The following is a 24,785-nucleotide window of genomic DNA, read 5'->3' on the forward strand; positions in this document are numbered from 1 at the left end:
CAGTCAGTTAGTCATCAGTGCCCTGCGTTCGAAAGACAAACAAACCTCCGCACAAGCAAAGAAGACGTTTACTGAGGCAGAGAGTGCAGCTGCATGCAAAGAAACAGTTGAATTCAACGGTGAAGCTTGCCCGTTCTGCACATCTGTGTTTCACTCCACCAAGAATCTGTTCTGGTACTCACTGTTTCTGCAGGAGGTTCTGCTGCTGCTGTCTGTATGACTCTATTGTGTGCTGCGGCAGGAACTGCATGAGTTCCAGCGACTCTTTGATTTTTACCAAAATCTCATAGATTTCGCGTCCTTTAATCTGAGGGGAACAGATAAGACGAGAGGTCAGTGAGCAGCTCAGACGCACCCCAAGCCGTGTGAGACAGCGGAGCCACACTTACAGGCAAACAAAAAACTTCCTCATCTGTGGATCTTCTCTTCTTGATGGCGGACATCTGTATGCCGTGGGAAACCTGTCGGAAGGCTGAAAAAGAGAAGAGGAGAGCGTGAATACAGCGGCCGCCGTGCTAAAGAGAACAAGTCGACCTAAGACAGAGCAGGAGGGGGAAGAAGCGAGGGGAAAGGCAGGTTAGTGAGAGTCCTCGACGCCAGCTGCATGTCGAGGAAGACCAAAAGCACGTCAGCCCGTCACCAGCCCCGGCCCTACTTACGGCGTTTCGTACCCTCACTGCTCTTTGTGGCGTCCGTTACGTGCTGCTTCCGGATGCTGTCCTCGTCGGCCTTGCGGTCGCGGCCCGGGCAGGCGCAGATCCTGGCTTCGAAGCAACGGCGCCCTAAAACCTGACCGCTGGGAGACAAAGACATCCTCTGTCAGAAACAAAGCACGGCCAACGAGGGGGGGCGACGGAGGTGGCGGCGGCACGGCTTACTCTCTGGTTTCCAGGGTGACGATGATGAGAATCGGGCGTCTGTTCATTCCGCCCACGCAGCTCGAGTTGCACATGAAATTGTACAGAATGGTGGTGAATTCGGTCCCCACCTGAGGAGGAGAATGAGACTGCAGGTGAGTGACGGCGGCAGGCGCAAAAACAGAGGTCGTATTTGGACATATTTCAGGTTCGGGTCATTTAAATTGGTTTAATTATGCAGAATCCAAATGTTTAACCAGTATTTGAAAAATGTGCGTCTTTGAAGCTTTCATGGCGGCACTGAAAGCTTTGACGGAGAGGTTGGCGAAGTGTCGAGCAGCTGAACATGACAGCGAACTCGCTGTCTGTCGCCATCCGAGTCGTTTGTCGCTTGGATACCCTGTAGGTTGATGGACAGCTCACCTGGGGAGGCTCATAAGGAACCAGGACGCTCTGTCTCCCAGTGATGGTGTCCTCCACGTACTGGGCGTGGCTGTTTCCCTCCACGCGGATCAGGTGGCTCGGCGGCGCTATCTGACCTGGAAGCAACGCGAGTCGTATGGTCAAACGCCAACAACAAACAAAGACGGCCGAAGTGAAACACGAGGCGGTGGGATTTCGACTGACCGTCGTTGAATTCGCGGCTGAGCTCGTGGTTCGGGCAGCGTTTCACCACCTCGGTCACGTGTTCAGCTTTTTTGTAAACAGGCATGGCTCTGATCACGGCACCCTGGGGAGGAGTGGTGAGGACTTTGATCTGAATGGGACATGTCTTGGCGATCTGGCAGTATAACTTCTTCAGTTCGGTCGAATACTGCAAAACAAAACGAGAGAAAACACAAAAGATTACAGAAAAGTTTTGATGGGGGATTGACTTAAATTTTAAAAGCACAGATTGATCACAGAAACACCCGAGACGTGATAGTAAATGGATAAAGTCAGGGGGGAAAGGCTTTTGGAAACCTTATTTTGGTGGAAACTCTCAGATTCCTGGTGACCAGTAAAATTTAATTAAACTAATTTAGCTTAAAAATAAGTGCACAGCGGTGTTTGAAGGACTTTGGTAACACCTGCTGCCTCAGCTGTGCACTTCTGGCTCCCCTGAAGCAAAAAGGGTTAAACTGAAGACTGTGATTATGACCCACTTAAATAAACACACACAGCACTCGGCCCTACAAGTGACTATTGGCCAACCTCAAAGATGTCTCACAGACAGCCTCTGGGACTTCCGAGGAGCACCATAAAATGGACCCCTCCAGGGGCAATTAAACAGGGCTTGGCTTTCATCTCTTTTAAAGCATCTGATGGCCACTCATCACACAGAGCAGCTTCTGAAGCGCCTGGCAGGCTGGAGCTGCATTAGGCTGAGTGCAGGTGGATGACAACGACTCCGAGTGAAGGAGCGGAGGGCTAATCGCGGCAGTCACAAAAGATTCATCAGCGACGAGCCAAAATGTGATGGTTGATCACACAAACTGGCTCAGGCTCAAGTGTGCAAGCCAGGAGTCTTGAATAATGGATGCACCTTGATCCTTGGCACTGTTAGAAGCGATAACCAGTAAAGGCATCAGAAAGACCGAGTTCTTACTAATAGGCACAACCCAACTGTGTACACAAGCCATTCAAATCACTGCTGTGCAAGCAGAGCTTTAAATCCTCTATGTGCACAGAGCTGAGGGTGGAGGGGCGGAGGGGAAATTTTCCTGTCAGTTTCATTTCTGAGTGATGAAAAGTGAACATTGTGAAAACTGCTCGGGGCTGTGTTCGGGAACAATGCAACATAAAATTGCACCTCTATTAAGTTTGCTTCCAATGAAAAGAAGCTCATCCCAGGAACCGTCTGTGCTCACTTTAAATATTACACAAGCTTGGCACGGACATTTTCTGCTCTTCTCCTCAGGCGCAACCTCTCCTTTCATCAGGACAAACCTAAAAGTGCACCTCCCCGTCTCTGCCTTATGCCTGCGTTTCGCCCACTGATGCAGTCTGCTATTAAACGCAACTTTTCACATGTGCTGCTTTCCTCAAGTGACCCTCTTATAGTGACCCAACGTCAACGCTGCAGCGCTGATGCTCACTGCTGGGAAATACGAATGCAAAGCAGAAAATTTTAACAATAAAACTGCGTTTTGATTCGTGCACAAGGACACGATAGATTGACTGATGAGGGCAGTTTAAGCTCAACACGGCAACTGAACTGACTCTTCCTTAAAATCAAAGCGGCTTTCTAGCAGCTTTTAAAAAAAAAATGCCTCCAAGATGAATGGCTGTAGTTGCCCCCTCGCTCCTAACCTGATACTCCCCGTACGCCTCTGTCAGTCAGCTAAATGAGGTGGAGAAGCCAAGCAGAGAGATGGAGGAAGGGGGGCGAGGGTGTGGAAGAAGAGCAAAAGAGAAAGAGAGAGGTGGTGTGTAAAGGGTCTGCACAAATCTGAGCCTAAAGATCTAATCGCGAATGTTAGGCCAGAAACACAAAGTTTGTTTAGATGATATCCTACAGTTTCAAACACACACACATGCACACACACACACACACACACACACACACACACACACGAGTGGCCCACCCCAGCCCTGAAGCTACAAACTTTGAGTGCACAGCTCTGTGCTGCTGCTGTGTTTGCTCAGCAGTGAGAGCAGGAGCTGCTGATTGCTGAAAGCAGCATGCGGTTAAAGCCAACACTGTTCAGGGTGGAGGACAGCCAGTTGACTGATGGGGATTCAGTGGCTCACACAGGGTGCGGCGCTCAGGTGTTAACATGTAATTATGAGCCTTTCATTGGTCACAATGTGAATTACACGGCCGAGGAACACAAGGCGCACAATGCAGAGCCGCTTAATCACAATCAAAGAAATCACAAGAAAACTTCTGCGAGTGTTTGCAGGAAACACACGTGATGCATTGTTCAGCTGGCACGGGGCAAAAGTAATAAATGACCTAAAGTGGCTGGACTTTTAAATTCTACGTGCACATCTGGAAAGCTCGGCTGGAAACCGTGCGGACACAGCACTGCAGCTTTCAAGCTACAACGAAAATGCGTCTCTGGGATAATCTGACTACGCGCAACATGCAATTTGTCCTGATACTCGGACATAGAAAGTAATTGCACACATGCAGCTAATGCACACAAACACACAGCACAGGAACACAGAGACACACACTTCCTGTGTTGCGCAGGTTGGGGCAGGCCCACAGTTGTAGCGTTCCTTTCTACCTGACAGGCGCTGCGGGCGCATGCAGAAGTCAAGTCCTGACAAACATCAGGCCTTAAACAAGCAACGTTTGGCGCCTCTGGTCTTGTCTTCTTCATACCTGACATGTCATGTCATGCCTACAGCGTCTCCCAAACCTGTTTAATTCAACAATAATCCAAAGAGTTCTTTTCCTCCCTCGCGCTACTTTTCTCTGAAACTGAAGCAAAGCACCTGCTTCTTAAATCTAAAACGGGGAAAAGTTGAACATTTTAGCGGACAATCTGCTCGGCCGAAGCTATCAGCACCAATCTCGACCACCCAATCTTAGGGATGACACCTGCCCCCGGGCAAGCAGCATCACGTAGCCGGTGTTGAAAGAGTCAAACATGTATCTGTCCCTCTTGGGATTTGCCAATCAAATGTCTTCAGCAGAACAACTGTAACTTCAACTTTAAAACTGAAAGCACAGCAGGTGGGAAGAGGTTTAGGGGAAAAAAAAGCAATCGAGGATTTTCTCCTTTTCTTTTCAGATGGAGAGCAGCCAAAGTTTGCTAAACATGCTTAAAATTATTTTCAAAAACTGTTTGATCTGCTTATCCTTGAAGGAAGCGTTTGAGCTGCCAGCACTTTTTTGTCGTTCCAACCTTCAATTATAACACAACAATGATTTCTGTGTTGAGAGAACTCCAACAAACTCAGTTTGGTGAGGTCTGATTTAAATTCCTCCTTTTCCCCCTGATGACAGACTAATATCTGCCTTTTATATTTATACCGCCACAGCATGAGCCTGCTTTCTGTTGCTGTAAATCACTGCTGCAGGTACTCTGTCAGAAAGCGGAAAAAAAAGGAATCTTGTAACTTAAACTGTAAGAGAAAGGGCTTTTCCGAGAAGATTATGGAGAAATCCCATAGCCCATATCATAAAAACCTTTTCAACTCTGCCTTTTTAAAAATTCTCCCCTCCACCTTTTCCCATCTGTAGCTTTCAGGGTTTGTCTCTCTGCGACGGGCGAGTCGTGACAAGCTTCTTGACACAAACAAGTCTCAGCCCCATCTCGTGAGGCGTGGGACGGGCCCGCAGATGTTCCATGGGCAAGTTGCGTCTTGCCGCCTTTCGCTAGAACACTCTTCTCTTTGAGCATTCCTCCTCCTCCTCCGGCGCAATGTGAGATGCAACCATCAAGCTTAACTCTCTCAAAAAAAGACAGAGCCCACTCCAAGAGCACAGGGTTCAGGAAAGAGGCACACGGTATTTACACAAGTATTATCTACAGGCCCTCAATCCATTACTGTAATCCCCCTGGGCTCAACAGCGTCCCAGTGATAGCCCGAACCATGACATTCCTCTCCTTTGACTAAATATGGTGGCAGTTAATACACACCGCAAACACAACTAGTCTTTACCCTGACAACAATGGCTGCCTCCTTTAGCGGCGCAAAGAAGATGAAACATCTCTAAACTTGTGTATTCATTTGACCCGGCGATTGTTTTTCTCTAACCGAGCGCTGGGGGAGGGAACGCCGTGCAGGCTGCAGGAGTGCCGGCAGGAAAACCGTGTGGGAGCAGTTTCTGGGAAACACTGACGTGTTGCACCTTTTGCTGTGTGCCTCATCCTAGACAGGAAGAGGTTAAGGTGTGGGTTAGGGATTAGGTGTGTCTCCATCAGAACAGTCATCAAACAGTACAGTACACAGTCCACTAAGTCCCCGTGGAAGATCCCACAGGCCTTCAAAAAGGGGGCATTAGTGGATCTATGCACAGAGCAAAGCTGCAGTGACATCTACGGTGGCTCTCTGCCATCAGTCCATCAGTCCAGCAGTTGAGCTTATTGGGCTGAGATTATGGGAGCTTTACGAAAGATCTCCTGAGATCAGGAGAGGGAGCCTCCTTTGAGATGGGAACCGACGCTGTAATCACTCTTCTTTAGAATCAGACTGGAAGCTGCAGCCAGCGAAAATGACTCTCTCTATGAGCCAATCTGGAAATCAACAAAACGATGTTCGGCGGGGAAACGCTGTAACGAATCCTCTCTGACAGGATCAACTGCATTTCAGAGTTGAGTGACATTTAACCTGGCTGCGAGGTACAAAAACAACAACAGAGCATGTGGAACCAGCCCGACCTCACAGAAAACATTACAAGCAATCAGTCACGTGCTGGTCATCATTTATTTGTGCATTATTGTTTTCAAGGCCAACTCCAGATGAGCGCTCTAAACAGGCTCTAAACTCTAAGCAGTGCAGTGCATCCACTTCCTGGCTCTTATTTATGTATGGTCAAAATCAAACTCCAATTAAAAACAGTCATTAAAAAGCAGTCTGTGTGTTTGTTTTCATGGACATAGATCGTAACAACAGGAAGTACGTGTCATGTCTGCAGTAAATAAAGGAACCAAGGAAACCTCCCCGCCTCTGTTACCACAGGGAAATAAATTGACATTTAAGTCAGACGTGTATTTTAACTTCTCAAATGGGCTCAGTTACTTGTTCCCAGTGCAATAGCTTTATATCAGCAGCACATTTGCAATCTCCACCAACACTGGTGGCCAGTTGAGGAGGATAATGATGGTGGTGCTTCAGCTCTGAAACAGGAACAGCTTAGAGTTTAGCTGTCACCGAGGGAAGTGAACAAGCTTGTTGTCGATTATGTGGTGCTGCTGATGTAAATGTCCAACTGGCTCCACAGCCTCTGTGCACAGACTGGTTATCCACAGGTGTGCAAAGTTGTTATTCTTGCTAATGTAAAAGTCATCGTAAGGAGGTGCTTTGCACAAAAGGTGATGCTAATTACTTTTTAATGGCTCTGATTTTGTAATGCTACCCATCCTTCGCTAGGAGAACAAACTTTATTTCGATTGGTTAACTGTACGAGACGATGTTGCACAACAGCACTTGTTTGTGTTTACTGCTCTCATATTTTAGCGCTCGTGCCCGTTTCTTATCCTTGTGGAGACTTTGGGCGACTGCACTTTAAAAAATAGAATTTATACAAAAAAAACGAGTTTTTAAAAATATTTTTAATGTTTTTTTAAACTCTGAACTACTAAATAAAGTTAAGTCTTTAATCAGTGCAATGATTGTAAGTAGCAATCCCTGACTTTTCCATGTTAAGCCAGACCAATCAAACCAGTCTTGCATCATGTTATGACTGTGGGACACATCGTTGGTTCCCTGCATGTGTCTACGACGGGACGACTGCGACTGGGGCGTGCCGCTCACAAACCACAGTGTGAGCCACCTCACGGTTGCACATCAGACAAACACTTTTGTTTTTGGACTGAAAATGAGAGGGATGACTGAGGCACTGTGGGAACTGGGCAAATGTGACGATCCCACACTCGGCGTGGCCAAGGAGTAAGGCGAGATCGCCCAGCACTCCCTGAGTTTGCCTGGAAGCTACAGCACGTTAAATTCGGCGCATCAATGCGCTCAGCAGGTTTTCCTCAAACGGCCCGCATTTTTGACTGTTAATTGGAAATTTTTAATAAATATGTTTCTGTATTAAGCGTTTTCTGTTCCGTTATGTAATAACTGACATGTCACAAAGTTACGTCACCCAGATTCTGTATGTGAACAGACGGGGTTTCCTTTGACGCCCACGCCGTCACTAGATGATGTGACAGCTGTCCCAAATTATGACGCAGGGACAAAAAGCCGCCGCCAATTTCGTCCGCTAGAGTGCATTAGTGCACCGACCTTGCGCCTCTGTTCCCGCATCGCCACAGATCGCACACATTAACAACCGAGCAGGCGGGGCACTGATGCAACAGCTGTCCCTCAGCCCTGTGATGCGTAATGACAGAGCGAGAGGAGCCGGTTGAGTCTGTTTAATGAGTCGACGATGGTGACATCTAGCTGCACGGGAAAGGAGCAACGATTCAACCTGTTTACCTCTGTCATCAACAAAGCATCAGTAAACTTTACCCGACTTCTAAGGAAAAGGGACATTTCACTTGAGTGAGGTCACTGTGAGATTAATAAAGGTTTAAGCTTCTTCATTTTCACTTTAACCTGCCACACATGCAGGGCTCTGGTTTCCTGTAGAAAGTTGTTTTTGGTGCTTTGTCAAGAAGTTTTAACACTAAATGACCTGCACTGTTAGCAGTTTGGTTAGCTAAAATTAACAATTCCCAGACATTTTTGTATCTAAAATGGTCGAAATATGAGAAAATAGCACATTTTCTGTCAAGTGAGACAACTCAAGCCTTACTTACTCAAGCTAACACATTTCCTATCACATGAATGAGTGCATCCATGATTTTGACAGTGTATGCACTCTTCCCCCTGTCAGTGAGAAGTTAACTTAAAAACCCTGAGGTTCAGTCCTGATGTAAAAATATCTCAGGTGACATTCTTCCCAGCCAGAAGTCAGATAAGAAGTTCATAGGTGAAAGTGTCTCTTTAACCTCCACCCCGATAAATCATCACCTCCTACAATGATGGGTTAGGCTGACAGGCAGCACATTTAAATTTATTACACAATAAAAAAATGACAAAAGCTTTCATTCTTTTGTAGCTATAAAAGTCATATCTTTATCTTGAGTGCTGATTGTTATGATGTGTAATTAAAAACATAATTTATGGAACATAAGATAAAGAAAACATGAATGCAGCCTCTGTCCAGCAGGACAGGAACGATGGGAGATGGTGTAACAGAGTCTTTCTTCTTCTTCTCCCTATTTTCCGTCTTTATACTTAAGTAAAATTCCAGCTTCCTGTATATCTTATTTAAATCAAAAAGTTCATGTGTTACTTAGTGTACTCTCTTAACCTCCAGTACTCACCTGTTGATCAGAAGTGAAGCGCAAAGTTATTCTAGTTAATGCAAACTAAACCATAAACACATTTATCTGATCAATATTACAAAATTAACTTCAATTAAATATTCGGTAAATGTTCTTAGTCCGAGTCTTTTCTCACTCTGGTCAAATTTGTGAGTTCAGCACAATTATTATTAAGAAATAAATCATATTCACTCAAATCTGTCCCACCTGCAGAGGCCTATCAGTGGGGTCTGCACGACATTAATGCGAGACCTCTTGCAGAAAAGGAAGTGGAACCCCGCTAACTTTATGCAGGACTCCACAAACACTGAGCGAACACGGGTCTTACCGTCCAGGTGGCAGACTTTGCTGTGCTGGACTGCTGGAAGGACACGTCAAAGGTGTGTGGGCCTGCGTAATCTGTGTTGGATGGGATGGCCGGTGAGGGGGAAAGGGCATCGAAGGTGGAGCTGGGCTGGGCGTAGGGCGACGGGGCGGTCACGTTGTTCTGCGCGTGGTCGTTGTTGTAGGGGCTGGTGGAGGTCGAGCCGCCGTTCTGAATGTTCTGATCCATACCATTCAGGAGCCCCAGGTTTGTGTACTGTGACTGAAGATGGAGAGGAGGGGGAGGGGGAAGAGCGACAAAGGTGTTCAGTCACAGATGCTTCAGACGAAATGTTTTGTGCAAATTTTGTAATAAAGAAATAAAAACAGTTAGCCTCATCCAAACATCAGTGATTAAGGTAGAAGATTAAGACAACACATGAAATAAACACGTTCTCCCTACAAAGCCATTTCTTTTCCCACATATATTCAGACAGGACGAGTGGAATTAAAATATGTCCCCTTTAGAGAGGATGGAGAGTACTCCTGGGTGGTAGCCAGCCCCTTCTTGCTTGCTCTGCTTGCCATTCACCTCATTCCTTTCCATTTATAAACAGCACATTCCTGGAAGAGGTGCCATCGCTCGTGCTCTTTAGACGGCCATCAATCTTTCCAGGGCCTCTCGTTTATTTCGAGCACGGCTGGCCACAGCTGTCCGACTCACACCCACTGCCCTGCCAGGTGTTAGTGTTGCTCCAGATGATCAACAAAACACTAGGTTGGTAGGTTAGATAACTATTAGTCAAGGGAGTGACTTATGAATCAACGATGCCGCTTTATTACACACAGATCCATAGACACACCTGAGAGAGGTCACTGGAGTCAACCTCGGCATACCTGTGCAGCAGCGCCACAGGGGAGCGGCTGTTTGGCAGAGGAAGGGGGGCTTAAGCCCCTCAGAAACAATGACACCGGAGCTTATAAGGAGGCTGCGTGAAACAATTATGCCGGGCATGCAGGTGTTAAGAGACAAGTGTTTTGTGAATGGAGCACACACGCACGCACAGAAAGAAAGAAAGTCCTTCCTGGGGGAGCCCCTGCAGCTTTTAGTGGGGACACACACGCTCTCACACAAATGACTGATTATACGCACGTATTACAGGTCTAAGAGTGGCTCTGTGGATCTAATCAGGGGGAAAAATGGATGGTAAGAAAAACAAAGTTCTTTTTTTCCCCACCTACGCATATTTTAAAAATGAAAATAATCCCCGTTTCCCATGGGAACGAGCTCGGTGGATTTATTTCCTGTTTGTACACCGTTTTCCCGTAAATGAAGCGCGAGCGATGGTGATATCAGAGTGATTCTTTTGAACTATGGTGCAATTCCACTGAGGCACTCAGCCATTGAGAGATGACACAGCCTCCCCCAGTACCTGATGCTGGCAGCTGCTATGGTGGATCTGACAGGCACCAATTATCAATGCCAAATGATTATTCTAAAGAAAAGGCTGATGGTGGCCTCAGACCAAACATAGATAAAAGCAGAAGAATAAAGCAGACAGGCTGACGTAGACTACTTAACATTAAATACAGGGCCTGAGATAATGCTTCTCGTGGTGTAAGTGAAAATCAGGATCAAAGATGAGGATTTGAGGATAAAGCTGTAATTGACCAGATAGCGAGGTTTCACCTGAACTCATCGCGTTTTAATGTTTAATTGGCTGGAAGCAGGATATCAGCTTTTAGAAAGGGCAGCGTGAGGGACTTTCAGGCCTTCTCTTCATTTCCTTTAATCAGATCTTATTCCACTATAATACAGCCAGCATTTAATAACCACTTTAGCAGCTCTTAAAAATTCCTTCTGTTTATAGCTGACGCTGTGTTCAGGCCTCTGGGATGCCACGGCTGTGCAAAGCAGAAGCGCAGTAAATCAGCAGCAGCCTTTAATAAAGTTTACAAAAAGCTGCGCTTTCTGTTCGAGGCCTGAGAGCTCATTTCTTTGTCTGAGAGAAAATGCTGGGCTAACGCTTCAGACCAGCGGCAAAAGGACACTGTTGACCTTCACAGCGATTGCCTGAATTACCCACAACACATAGCAGGGATATTTTAAATACACGTGGCAGGGCTCATTTAGAAGTTGCTGCTGCGGCGTTGGGTTCGGCGCGTGCATGCATTCAAATCAATGCATTCCTCGCTGGGTATGCGACCAAATGAATTCACTGAATAAATATGAAATGTTAATGGTGAAAATGCTCTCTGCACTCCCGCCAAAACTCTTGTCTAAAGAGTCGGTTCGGTGCTTTTGACTCGTTTCTCATCAGTTTAATAGCGCGAGTGTCATTATCAGCAGCATCGCGAGGCAGCAGAGATTGTTTTCTTTGTGAGAACACAGATCACAGTCTCTGATAAACCCAGAAAATTCCACAGACGTAACAGCAGTCCCCTACGCGGAGCAGAAGCGCCACACTCTTTCAGCACTTATACTGACCAACTGAAAGCTCCACAGTTTCTATCTAGAGCTTCTAAAATCCTCCTGTTGCTGCTGCTTTGTGTAGCCGCAGAGCGCAAACACTGATAACGCCAAATCTTGAGAGACAGCAGGAGCCAGATCAGACCCGGCCTGAGGGGGAAAGAGCTCATTCCAGGCTCTCCGCTGACCCGCTCATCGTTGGACCAGCGTATGAGACCATCTGGGGAGGGAGACATTAAAGGCTCAACAAGGCCGAGAGGGGGGAGGTGAGGTGGGGCTGGGTGGGTGGGGGTCTATCGGCACCTCAGGTGATTGTATCTACATCAACATACCATTAAAGCAATTACGACCCCGGACAAAACAGCAATGCCTGGCCGGCCACCATCTAATGGCTGCAGCGGCTCCCAGGAGACTGGGGACCGGGGGGAACCCGATACCCCGCACACGCACGCACTCACACTCAGACACACACACTGACCTGGACACCACTTAAAGACCCCCTGCTCAACAACTTAAAAAGACAGCGAACTGACACACCTGCTATCCGCAACCTGCAATCTGAGAATCTATCACCGCTCGGCGTTAGCTTTGGTTTGGAATTCAGTTAGTGGGAAAAAAAAGAAAGAAAGAAAAAGAAATAACAGACATATATATGGAAAAGCAAAAGCACGATCCAAGGAAAAGAGCTGAGATTGAATTGTTTAACTTAGAGTTCGGGTTGTCAATCATATTTGAAAAAGAAGAAAATAAAGCTAAGATGATATGTTTGCCATCGAGCTCGGCAAACACAGATAAGGCAACAATTATGGTTTCCCTCTTAGGGTAAAATATGAATCTACAGGAACAGATTTTTTTTTCTTTTTTTTTTAAAGAATATGTATCTATTAAAAACTTTTTCCTCACATTTTACTCTTTAAACTTTTGTTGTCTTTGGTTTCAACAGAACAGAAGATTTAATGGAAAGAGAAACGTGGCGCCACGTTAAATCAAAACCATTTTCAGTTTTGTCCCCCCAAATTTTCCAACTTTTACCAAGAAACAAACTCTGAGACATAGAAACAGATTAAATCCTTTCCCGCCACACACACACACACACACACACACACACACACACACACACACACACACACACACACACACACACACACACACACACACACACACACACACACAGCAGCCATTTCACAAGAAGGAAATATCCAGATTTGTGTTTACATTCCCCTGCTCTCTGGACTGTCACATCTGCAGTTTATGTCTCAGTTAGATGAATACACAAATCCAATCTACGGAACGTTAAATAGTGGCATAAAATCTACGCTTCAAACTACGAGGCCTTTTTCTCTGATGTGTCCTTCACGCCAGGGAGGCTGGGGGACCAAAGAATGGAAGCGAAGGCTGATGCCCTGTTTCCCGCACTGCTCTTACCTCGTTGTAAGAAGTTGTGGTCCCCGTCTCCAGGTACAACATGTTGGCACTGAGATTGAGCAGAGCTGCTGCTGTTTGCTCCACTGGCTCCAGGATTCCACAAATCTCTTTTCCTCACTCTAAAAGGAGTGATGTGGACTACAGATGCAAAGTGGACAAGCAGAAGCTCCTATAAGAATCTATGGGATGGTCATATATACCTTGGAAGAAAAGGGGGTGGGCCTGAGGAGCTTTACCTGTCCACACCCAGAAGAAGAGGCCTTGCTCTGCAGAGAAAACTCTGCAGAGAAAACGAATGACTTTGTCGACTTGGCAGCTTTGTTTATAATGAACTGCAACCAAAATAAAGCATTTCAGACGTTTTATTAATTTTTATATGCAACGACGTGACAACGCAGAAGGCAAAGCGACAGAAAATGGAGAAAAAAGTATGTTTTTGTCTTGAATTTTCAAAAAACAGCGCTGTTCCTGAGAACAGGAACAGCGTCTGAACGAATTAAAACTAAAACATTTTAAATGAGTTTTTAACAAAAAAAAGAAATGCCTCGGGTGGTTTAAAATAATTTTCCAAATTAGAAAAAAAGAGATGAGAGAGACGATTAATTCCTACAGTGCAGGCCGCTGAGTGGGAGCTGCGGTCTGGGCTCGGGACAGATACACAGTTGCTTGTTAGCATAAGAATGGCTCCCCTCTGAAGCCCCAGAGCACTCTGAATGGAGAGGCCTGCAGGAAAACAAAGGGACTCCCGTAGATTACTTGTATCTATCAGAGATGACTGCTGTAGATCTGTTTTGGAAACATGCATTGTTTCTCGGCCTGTGTAATGACGGTGGGACTGAGCCGCTCGCTCTCCTGTGACTCCAGCAGCTCCAATAAGAGTGGCCTAGTGAGTGGGATTCAATTTAATTGGGAATCATACAGTTTGTGCAGAGAAGCTTCTTACAACTGTTGGGTGATGCTGAGACATTTTTTAATGAATTGTTTTGATTAATATGAACTAAAAACATGCACAACGCAGATGTAAAAAATAAATAAATAAATAAAAATTCACAGAAAATTGACAATATAGGCTCAGATGAACATCTAAAAGAGCATGTGTGTCTTTATATAATCACATAAAATGAGAATTATTTTGACTTAAGAGGACATACTGCAGATATAATGATATTTAGATATGGCCAGCTGATCTGCTCCATGACAGAGGTAGAGGAGGAGGAGGAGGAGGCCAGTCAGCAGGGCACACATCACTCCTTTGGTGACGGGGGGATGAAAATCTTGCCCTGTGGTCAGAATGATTTGAAAGTTGTCTGAAATCTAAAGCACAACTGTGACGTGCAGTCAGTGTCTCCAATCATCAACCACACCCCGCTCAGGCCCCGGGGTTTCAGGCCTGCAGGTCAGCCTGTCACAAAAGGCAAATCAACACTTTAAAGAGCTCAAGCCAGTGGCCTCCTAAGACTCCCGGCCACAAACACGGGCCAACCTGCAGCTTCTGAGGGTGATCATTTGTTTGGCAAAACAAACTTCTAATTATGTTAAAACAACAGTGACCTGCGAAAGAGGTTAGAGTCCTCAGTTTGTGGCTAATGCAACGAAGGCAGGAGCTGAACTCCAAAACAGATCCATTTCTACAGCAACGTACTGATAAGCGTAAACATTAGATTCGTGATGGGTAACATTATGACTAAAAATGTCATGAAATAAACAGCTGGGTTCTTCAAAGACCCCAGTCGGTCACTTGAAGGTTAACTGCGTCACCTCGGCTGCTACAGCGGTGAGAAACTGAGTTGGAGCAAGCGGCGACTAAAGATCTGCAGATCCAGAGGCTCAGACAAAAGAGGCTTTGCTAAAGTTTTTCCTTTTAAAGAGGCTAGTCCTAAAGTCCGCTAGATTAGTTTAGTATCGGGTGTCGGGCTGCAGAGGCTGCAAAGGCACAGACACCTGACCTAAAACAGAGTAAGCTGCCGTCCTCACTGACAGACGCAGATGGTCGACCGAGCAGCAGAAAGCATCACTTGGGTGGCAAATCCCAAAATCCTCACAATCAACTGCCACCAAATCCTGAATCACTGAAGCTGCTTTTAGGGAAGCTAATTTATCCACAGACACATTTTATAAGTGAAAGAGAAACTGGGAACATTTTCAGCAATGATTTTTACGACCTTCACTGACCAAATGGCTGCAGAGTCACACTTTTGCACGCTAATTCAATTCTTTTATTTAAATACAAATAATCAGACAAGTGACGACACTGTAAAACAATGTGCTGGGCATCTTACCTTCATCTTTGCATTAACAGAGCAGCCGGGATGTTTTTACACCTGTTTTAGCACTGTGTCACATACATACTGGTAAGTAAAAGGGCTCAAATTCAGTGCTGCAGACTCCGTTAAAATCTAAACTTCACACACTGAGAAGATGGAAAGTATTTTAACTTTTCAACTTCACCTGCAACCACGGAAACCCACTTTTAGTTTTAGTTTCCGAGCTGAAGCTTCTGGAGGTTCAAGTACTGAACGCCTCAAGGTCCATGTGCGGGTCAAGCATGAGCCCCGAGTATTCGCACTCTTTGGTCGGGTTTAAATGTGTAACCTGTTCTTTTTGAGTTTTCCGTGTGAATCTATTTAAATGTTTCTGTAAAGCACTTTGCATCTGTTTCAAAAGTGTTCTTTTTCTATATTTATACGCTCTGTCGAGTCCTGGTTCAAAATGGGCCTACTGGAGTTGATCTTTATTACCTACTTTAACAGAAATCTCTCCGTTGTGCTATTTCTGACAATCTGATAAAGAAAAACGCTCATTTTGTTTGCATATATGAAACAGTTAAAATCATTTTGGAGAATGCCAAAAATGTTTCTACTCAGGAAAAACTCTGGCACTAGAAAATGAAATGTAGATCACGGCTCTGAAAACATGATCACTCGCACGGCCCGCTTTTCAATATCCTCCAGTATCACCAACAATGAGCACAGAGACTCAGCCGCTTATTTCAAACAGAATCGCTGCTTTTTCATTTATCTGATCACCACAGACGCCGTGCAGAAGGAAACTGTGAAACACAAAAGAACCTTTTTTTAGCTCCTAATTGAATTTCAAAGTTTCTTTTACTGAATAAAAACATATAAACTAGTTAAAGATTTTAAACCACTGAGCAGTAAAACCCTGTTTTTTCTGCCCCAGCTCTCACAATACTGCTGAAAAACCTGGTTTCAAACATGATATTTCTTAAAATAATATCCATAACAGGTTTTTCCTGCTGGCATCCCTGAAGAGCCTCTAACTTTTCCTCTTAAGAAAATCACCTGGACTGGAAAAATATTCTTCACACCCTTGTTTATAAAAAAAAAAAAAAAAAAGCACATCTTTATGAGATATGCACAGACTTCAGTTAAGCCTGTGTCCTCACCACATCTGGACCAGCCACACTCGAGTGCACAGTCGGCTCTAAAGTCTCATTCTGAGACAGATAAAATATTATCAAACAGTAGAAAACATTATTACTGAAAGATGTTTTCACCTGGTCACAACCTGCATGTTTTTTTGTTGAACCCGGCACCATATGAAACTGCGGCGTAAAAACACAGCTCACCATGACCAACAAAGAAAGTAACAGGGGCCCCACATCCCCACATCTAAACTCTGACTTCTTACCAAATCAACAGTCATTCAAGTGGACCGTGGCAAGCAACCGTTCTTTGGTCTTCACCTTTAAGTGCTGGAGGCAAACTGGTGGAGCATTAAAACAAAATAAAGGAGCGCTTTATGGCTGTCTACTTCATGCACCAGTTTGCTTCGGATTAAATAAAGTGTGATGTCCTGACGAATAAAGTTTGACGCCAAGCCTCTCGCTGCTTAGAAAGAGAAAAAAAAATAACGTTGGGAGGTAAAGGCTGGAGGAAAGGGCTCAAACGCTGTGGTAACAAGCGCACCACATGTGCTAAAGTCTGCATTAAAAAGCATTAATTTCAGCTCTGTTAAATGTGGGAAACAAAAGAGAAAACCCCTCATCTGCACAAACACTGAACACAGGGGCACTCACGCCGAGACACACAGTAGGTGAGGGGAAAAAAATCCAAACACAAACATGTAATTAGATCTCGAAGGAGCCTCGTGTTGATTGAGCTACTCCTCTGTAAAGTTGTTTAAACTCTAACCTGCGACTGAAAAGCACCTCGGTGCCTCTGCTCGACAACTGCATCTTCCACGCACAGCTGATCACAGCTTTATCTGGCTGTAAAATCAGCTGTTTGGGGTAGGATATAGCGTTTCTCCTGCCACGATCCCCGCTACATTCCTTCATGTTATTCTACCCTCTCCTTCCCCCTTCGTTGCCACCCCACCTCCACAACCTTTACATGGAGAAGACACGTACTGATAGATGAGACCTGGGACCTCTACAACAGAGGCAGGTGCTGCGTTAAATTGTTGCCCTGCAGCTACAGTGCAAAAAAAAAAGAAAGAAAGAAAGAAAAAAAAAGTAGAATAAAAAGGAATTTCACATTAAACGTAAAGCCCACACAATACAAATAAGTCCCCCGGGGCACTAAACAGTGAGCTGCATTCTAATGACTCATGAAAGAGGCACACCTCCACATGGGTGGAAGAGGAAGGGTTCGCCCACCGCAGCTTTTCATCAAAACAGAGGTATGACTCTGTAATAACGGCTGGGGCTTGGTGATTGGCAAGCAGCCACCGGAGCGAGCTTTTAGCCCACAGCGATGCTGCCAGATCTGCTGCTGTGCCAATCGCTGCACCACGCCCCTCTCTGGTGCACAAAGTGGAAAGTGGGTGGTGGGGGTAGAGCCGTTAATCATCAGTTCAAGAGAGCACAGGCCCCCTTGGGGGATGCGCAGTGTAACGTTACTCAGCTCCCCGAACGAAATTTTTATTTGCTATTTTTTTCCCGCCCTGGCTGGACAACGGCATTCCTGCACTGGGAGGGGAGCGTGCACATCATCGCTGAGCAGCAGAGCTGACAAGGACATGCCCCGTGCTACAGGTCAAACATGGATTTACAAACCTGTGTTTTAACTCAGCGTTTTCTCTGTGAGACGCAGAGAAGACCGAGGTGAAAAGATGGGTGAAACTGACACAACTGAGCTGAACTTTGTTTAACTAAAACTCAGCCCCGATCGTTTCTTTCACCAAAAAATATGGTGAGGTGTGGGATGTGAACTTTTTGGGGCTTCTAAAGTGGGGCAGACCCTCAATAGAACCTTTTATTGATAACGGTTCAACCCTCATGATCCATCTTTTCTTTGCTAAATGTGACTATATCAGCCTAACCGTAGCTCTGTGGCAAACCAGCAGGTAGCAAATCATTACACCTGAACTAGCCTGACTTCACCAATCTTCTTTTTAAATCTTCTTCTCATGGATGCTGGACTTCTTACAGAGCTTTGATTAGCAGTTAGCTGATTGTGTTGATGCCTGAAAAGCGTACAGCCAAGCAGCTGCAGAGAAGCAGTACTTGCAAAGGTGGGTTTCACACGTTTCCTGATATAAAATTCTTCTATAATTTTCCTTCCACTGCAGCTGCGTCTTGTTATATGTGGTGAAACTGGAAAAATCAGACTATCTGTACTAAGATGTTGCAAGCTTGAACTCCTTCTGTGTCCAAAGAGGGATGCGTCATGTGACAGTGACAGGCGCGCGCTACCATCAACTCACTACCTGCCTCAGAGGAGCCACCCAGGTCAAGCACAGCTCAGGCTAAATCAGATAAAATCGCCAGCTTACAGACAACATCTCAGGAAAAAACAGACCTTTCTTCACCGGTGTGTGGAACCACTCTGCACCACCTTCTCTTAACCTTCCCAGGGAAATTCCATTGGTAATTTGAAAGGAGGTTCTGTGTTTTACAACATATGTAATTTACACTGTGAATCCAATCAACTCAGAATGAAAGTGATAGCATACAGCTCATAAATGATGAAAAATGCACAAAATAATTAGCTACCGAGATAATGGTGAGTCATTTAAGGAGAAGCATGGTTTTCCGCTTTGGGGCATGAGATGAAGGCCTTGGAATTTACTGGTTAAAAAATAATAGCCCTCAAAAATAAATATTTGATTGTTTCTGTGAGTATTGAACCAAAAAACAGGCAGTAAAACTGGTTATTTAGTTTACTGGTTGCACTGTGCATTATTAAATAATGGGCTCAAACAATCCTGAGCACGTCATAGGTTACTTGTATTGTTCCTTTTATAAATTATTTGTTCTCAGGCAGCAGAATTTAAAGTAAATCATTTATTTTCCCACTGAAACCTCACATGTACTTACAGAAAGCGGTTCATCCGGCTCACGCATGGTTATGCAGTCCATGCTGATCTGAATGGTGTTTCCTGCCGACCCGTCGGCCGGACTGTCGCTGAAGTTCAGCTCGATGGGCTGGACTGAATGAATGGCAGATCTGAAACAGCAACAATACAGATTAATGGGTCGTTCCATGTAAAATAAACCAAATCTGAGAAACGTTTCTATACACCCCCCCTCAGAATCTGCTGATTTTTATTCACAGGGATTTCAATGAATTTATTGACCCATCATACTATGAATATTTTTAGCTTTTGGAGTACACAGTGATTGTTTTTAACTTGTGCTACATTTTCTAGAATTCTTGAGCCTTCATAACTTACAGTCCAGGAGATATTCACATTAAATATTAAACCCATTTAAGCTCTGTTAAGAACTGATTTCAAATCAATTTTGGACCCACTCCAAGAGTCCAAATCTAAATTCTTGTTTATAGCAGTGTGTAGCTGCGTGCATCGGTGTGAATAAACTGTCTGTAACGCAGAGGAACAGAATCGATTACTGGCATGCCGGATGTTTTATCCGTTTTCTGATAAATCACTGGCGCAGACTTCAAAAAATGAATTCTGGGTAAACTTTCAAGGTTCACCATGTCGTTAGCGTGTGGGATAGTTTGGCTAGATTGTGGTGTGGGCGTGAAATTGATCAGGCTTATGTGTCTCTCTCCCTCCTCTCTCTCATCTGTCCTGTGATTTCATGCTGTGATACATGTAAAATTATTACTCTGGGAGAAAGTTAGGGTTAGCAGCAGAAGCTCTCTGACTTTTGTTCTTGCACCGGTGCCCTCTGCCTCTCTGCAAAGTCTCACTGTTTGCTCACCCAGTGAACAGAGCAGAGACAGACAGAGCTAACAGAAGACAAGGGGGAGAGAGGAAAGTGAGACTTTTTTTTTTTTTACTTAAGTCGACCTATAGCTCAGGAAATATGACACAGGAATAAAACTGACACATACAAAAGGAATTCAGGATGTTAGCTATTGACTGAAATATATAAGAGCTACACTGACCCAGCTCACAGGGACAAATGAGCCACCAGAGAACAAGACTTTAAAATACAACTGTAAATTAATTCTTTTACAAGTTAACTGTATATTTATACAATTAATAACAGAGTCCTTAATAATGTTGATGTTATTATTGACAAATAAATGAATATTGAAACTAATTTGTTTCCAGATATGAACATTTTTAGAAAAAGTACACTGCTAAAAAAAACCCGTAAATGAACAATTTTTAATCAGAATACAGAATCAAGTCAGTTAAACTTGAAATTGATATAATATCAGTATAGAAGTTATACTGACAGAATACTGATCTGGTCAGTTAAGTAGCAGAGTAGCAGAGCATAAATAAAACTGAATTAAATTAAATTGAACAATAGGCACACTACAGGGGCAACCATTCCAAAATAGGAATGGTTTTACAGGTGAAGCCCACTGACATTTTTTTCCTCCACATCTTTTCTGATGGTTTTTTTCCACTAGTTTTGCATTTGGCTAGGGTCAGTATCACTGCTGGTAGCAGGAGGCGCAGTGTGCAGTGTGTCTTCGGGTCCTCTTGGTGCACTACAGTGCTGAACCTCATGCGGTACAATATAGGCAGCTTTTGGAGAACGAAGGAATTGATACCATCGACCAGGCTCATCTGACCTAAATCCAGTAGAACACCTCTGGGACTTTATGTGATGATCCATCCAATGCTGTCAGGCTGCACCAGACTGTCCTGGAGCTCATTGATGACCTGGACCAGATCTGAGATTAGATTTCCCAGGACATCATCCGTCGATGCGAAGCACGCGGTTGTCATAAAAACTACCGAGTACCATTCGGAGTTTTCAGCAAAATTGTGTATAGTTGCCTGCATGGAAGTGCAGCTGGTAAATGAAGTCAACATACACTGCAGTTCCTCTAATGTCCACTCGAGGCTCCGTCGGTGAGTTAGTCCCTATGGACGCCCATGTTAAAAAGTCCAACATTACAGTAGAAACTTGCAGTCTGAGTCCATAATGAATCTGAGGGGGTGAATTTTTTCTTATAAATTATCCACGGATGTGGCCACTTTGAAAGAGTTAATGAACTGGACTGCTTTTGCTGCCTTTACTGACAAGAAATTATGTCCTGCTTGGTGAAATTCTAGTATTTTAGTAGCCTCTTAATTAGTGCTTATTAGAGGGTATCTATGTATCTCTCCCACATTCTTACAGTTTATTTGTGCAGTTTGTTACTGTTAGCTTTACATCCTGTCCAAATACAATCACTTCTGATTTAAAAAACAAAACAAAACAAAACAATGGGGGGTTATCCTAACCCAAAAACAAGTGAGTGACGTCACGGTGGCTAAGTCCACCTTTTACCCACTGGCTGAAAATAACGTTGTTGTGTCCATAGGCAAGTTTTACACAGGGGCATAAACATGGATAAATTCAAATCTAGAAAAAAAGAGAAACTAAAGTGTGAGGATAACTGCTGCAAGTGAGAAGGAAGTCAGGCAAAGAAGCTGACATGGTTTATAATTTCCACATAAAAGAAGAAAAAAAAATCCCCAAAGTGAAAACTAACGCACAAATATCTAAAATATGTGCATAGATGAATATTTCACTATGGCCTTTTTTTTTCCTTGTTTTGTTGTTTTTGGCAGTATTCACTTACTGGTCGAGCATATCAAACAGCTGGTTGAACACATCTTGGCTGAACAAGTCAGTTGTCTGTGCTGCCTGATTCTGGGACATGGTGGTGAGGAATGAGCCCTCTCTCCAGGACAGACGAGCTGAAGGGTCCCTGAGTCTGCAGAAAGACACCATCAATCAGCTGTAATCATTTTATTACACCCATTCCTGCTCACTTACAGCTGCCATTTCTGAAAAACTATTTTAAAGGGAAGCGTTTTATAGTTGCAAAGTCAGCGAACATAAAAGCTGATGTGCTGTGCTAAGATGCGGCCACCCAGCCAGTGGAGATAAAGGAGGAGGAGGAGGAGTCCTGCTGGCAGCCATTCATGAAGAGCACTTCCATTGTGAAGAAGTCAGCCTACATAATGTTGAATATTTGTACTACACATAATGGTGATTATGTACCATTCAGACAGAGGCACTTTGACCTGCTGCCTTGAAACATTACACCTGCTTCAGAGCTCTGCCCGCCATTGTTCCTGCTGAAGTGGCGCACGCTGCAGTCTGAGACAGGCGGAATTCCCCCCAACGTCTATATGATAGCACCGCTAAAACTTGTGGTATGCGTACAGCTGGGCGAGCTCGGGAGGGAGGCCGATGGGGCGGCCATAATCTGAAGCTGGCACTATTTTAGGTTTTGGAATTCCCCAACGCTGTGATGAATGATATTAATACCTGTCTTACAAACACAGGCATATCTAATGAAGCAAATAATTTCACGTATGCAGGAGGCTCATATGAGGGAGCGCTGAGAGCTGAGATGAATTTATTTTGCAAAGCTCAAGAATTATTATGGGTAAGATGTCACAGATTAGGGCCTACATATTAATCATGCCCAGACACATTTAATAGAGTAAAGTTAGATGTTTCTGCAACATTAGGACCACGACAAAGCTTGGATTGATCATAAATTACAGCGGCTTGCAAGGAAGCTGTATTTCAGCTCGCCTTGTATAAAAAGCTGCATGTATATCAGACCTGCACAATAATTAAACTGACACGATATGCAGCAAACCGAAACTCCAAAATGCTTCAGTGAAATCGTTCATCTGACCTCTTTCACCTGAAATGTAACGTAAATAATTTAATAAAGCCAGAAAAGAATTTAATAAATGTCTCAAGGTCAGTCGATCCGCTGCAAAAATAGCACGCACCCCTTTAAACCAGTCTACTAACAAGGACGGTTCCTCACACAGCTGCGTTTTTGTGATTTTTGTTTTAAACTTGTAACCAACCTAAATATATAAGTTTTTGGGGAAGCCTGTAAGCCATTCGTGGCATCTGACCTTAACATAAGATTTGAAAACTAAAACTACATTTTGGGACTTTTAAAACTTTTCGCATCCTATGTCGGATAGTTTTCGGTAACGATTTGCCCTTTCAGCAGCAGAGCGCCTCCAGCACGCTGTGCCCCTCTGTACAATATTTAAGTAATGGTGTTACGAAGTAAGTAACCATATACACTACGTGAGGAAAGTCGGCCAAAATAATGTTGCTAAATGCGATGATGATGAGAAAAAAAGTACTCAAGTATGTGGCAACTTTGTGTGGCTATAAAACACATTTGGGAAGGAAAACTACAAACTGTTAATAAAACAATATAGAAAGTGTTTTTCAGGTGTTCACACAGCTATAGTTGACATCTGCATTAATAGTCTATAACCTAATTTATTGCCTCTAATTGGACATTCTGTGCTCTTTTAAGGAAGCAGAATTATTTTGAGTCAAGCTGAAAAGTTCAAAATGTATTTAGAGTTTATTCAGAGGGGTAATACTTATCATTATTATGATGAGGAAAGCAGACAGAGCTCAATCTACAAATAACAATAAATATACAACTATTCAAATCTTTATGAAAAGTCACAGGGCTCTTTAAATAGATATACACATATTGTTATTTATATGCATACACATGGGTTTATGATCCAGAGCATATATGAAAATGCTCAAGCAAATCCAGCAGATTTTTCTTCTCTGCTTTTTTTGCTATTAATTTGTTAATTTTTAATTTCATTGTATGTACTCTTACTTTATGTAAAAAGTCACAGTGTGCATAGTTGCCATCTAGATCCTAAATTTATGTTACACTGCTAACACAGACCCCACACACACCAACTGGACCCCACTGAACAGACAAATTTAATATATTTACATGTTTTACAGTTTTTAAAAGTCTTTTTGTTTATGATTTGTGTTTAAATTGTAATGAAAATATAAATATATATTTTTTAAAGATATGAATGTTAAAAAGAATAAAGCATACTGTATATCTCTCTCTGACTGGCTAAATATTGTCAACTACTCACATGTGAGTGCAACCTAGCACCTTTACAAAATAAGTTCACCGCAAATCGAATGCATTTGATTTTTATATATAACAAAAACCTAAAATATGAGTTTTGCAGAACTCAAACGGACCAGTGGTTTACAGCTGTACACTCTCAAATTGGCAGCTGTTGAAAATGTTTGAGAGCAAATGTGATGTTACATTAACGTTTCGTTAATGTAAAAATGAAAATGAAAACTGCTACAAACTTGTACGCAATAAGCCCCACCCAAACCAACTGCAACACAGATATCCTCCTTTTACATGAATGCATGAGTAAGAATATCTAAGAGTGCACCTCGTTGACTGCCGTCAGCCTACAGACACTAAGATGACATTTACTGATGGCAGCGATTGTTTATCTGTTGTGTCACATCAATTTTGTGCAGGCTAAATGTTTAAAGATCGCTAGATAAAGAGCATAAAGACTTTCTAAAGATTC

The 24,785-nt window shown here is 43.8% G+C and overlaps 1 protein-coding gene across 2 annotated transcripts in view; it reads right to left on the bottom strand.

Annotated features, from left to right (window-relative positions):
* The window catches only part of tp63 (tumor protein p63), a 33,577-nt gene that overhangs the window by 5,971 nt on the left and 2,821 nt on the right, over positions 1–24,785 (bottom strand). Inside the window, exons 2-10 of one of the 2 annotated variants that reach the window (XM_085347239.1) lie at positions 21,998–22,132; positions 19,318–19,447; positions 9,165–9,422; positions 1,485–1,671; positions 1,281–1,396; positions 879–988; positions 672–796; positions 390–472; positions 183–307 (exon numbers count right to left, since the gene is read on the bottom strand). In XM_085347239.1, the coding sequence (XP_085203365.1) occupies positions 183–307; positions 390–472; positions 672–796; positions 879–988; positions 1,281–1,396; positions 1,485–1,671; positions 9,165–9,422; positions 19,318–19,447; positions 21,998–22,132 (1,269 nt within the window). Of the gene's footprint in view, positions 1–182; positions 308–389; positions 473–659; positions 797–878; positions 989–1,280; positions 1,397–1,484; positions 1,672–9,164; positions 9,423–19,317; positions 19,448–21,997; positions 22,133–24,785 lie in introns of both variants that reach the window. The other variant, XM_085347238.1, reaches the window with a different exon arrangement.

This window comes from Diplotaxodon limnothrissa, linkage group LG23 (genome assembly GCF_057381915.1).
Source record: "Diplotaxodon limnothrissa isolate DT_005_m linkage group LG23, D_limnothrissa_male_GT1.1, whole genome shotgun sequence".
Taxonomy (NCBI): domain Eukaryota; kingdom Metazoa; phylum Chordata; class Actinopteri; order Cichliformes; family Cichlidae; genus Diplotaxodon; species Diplotaxodon limnothrissa.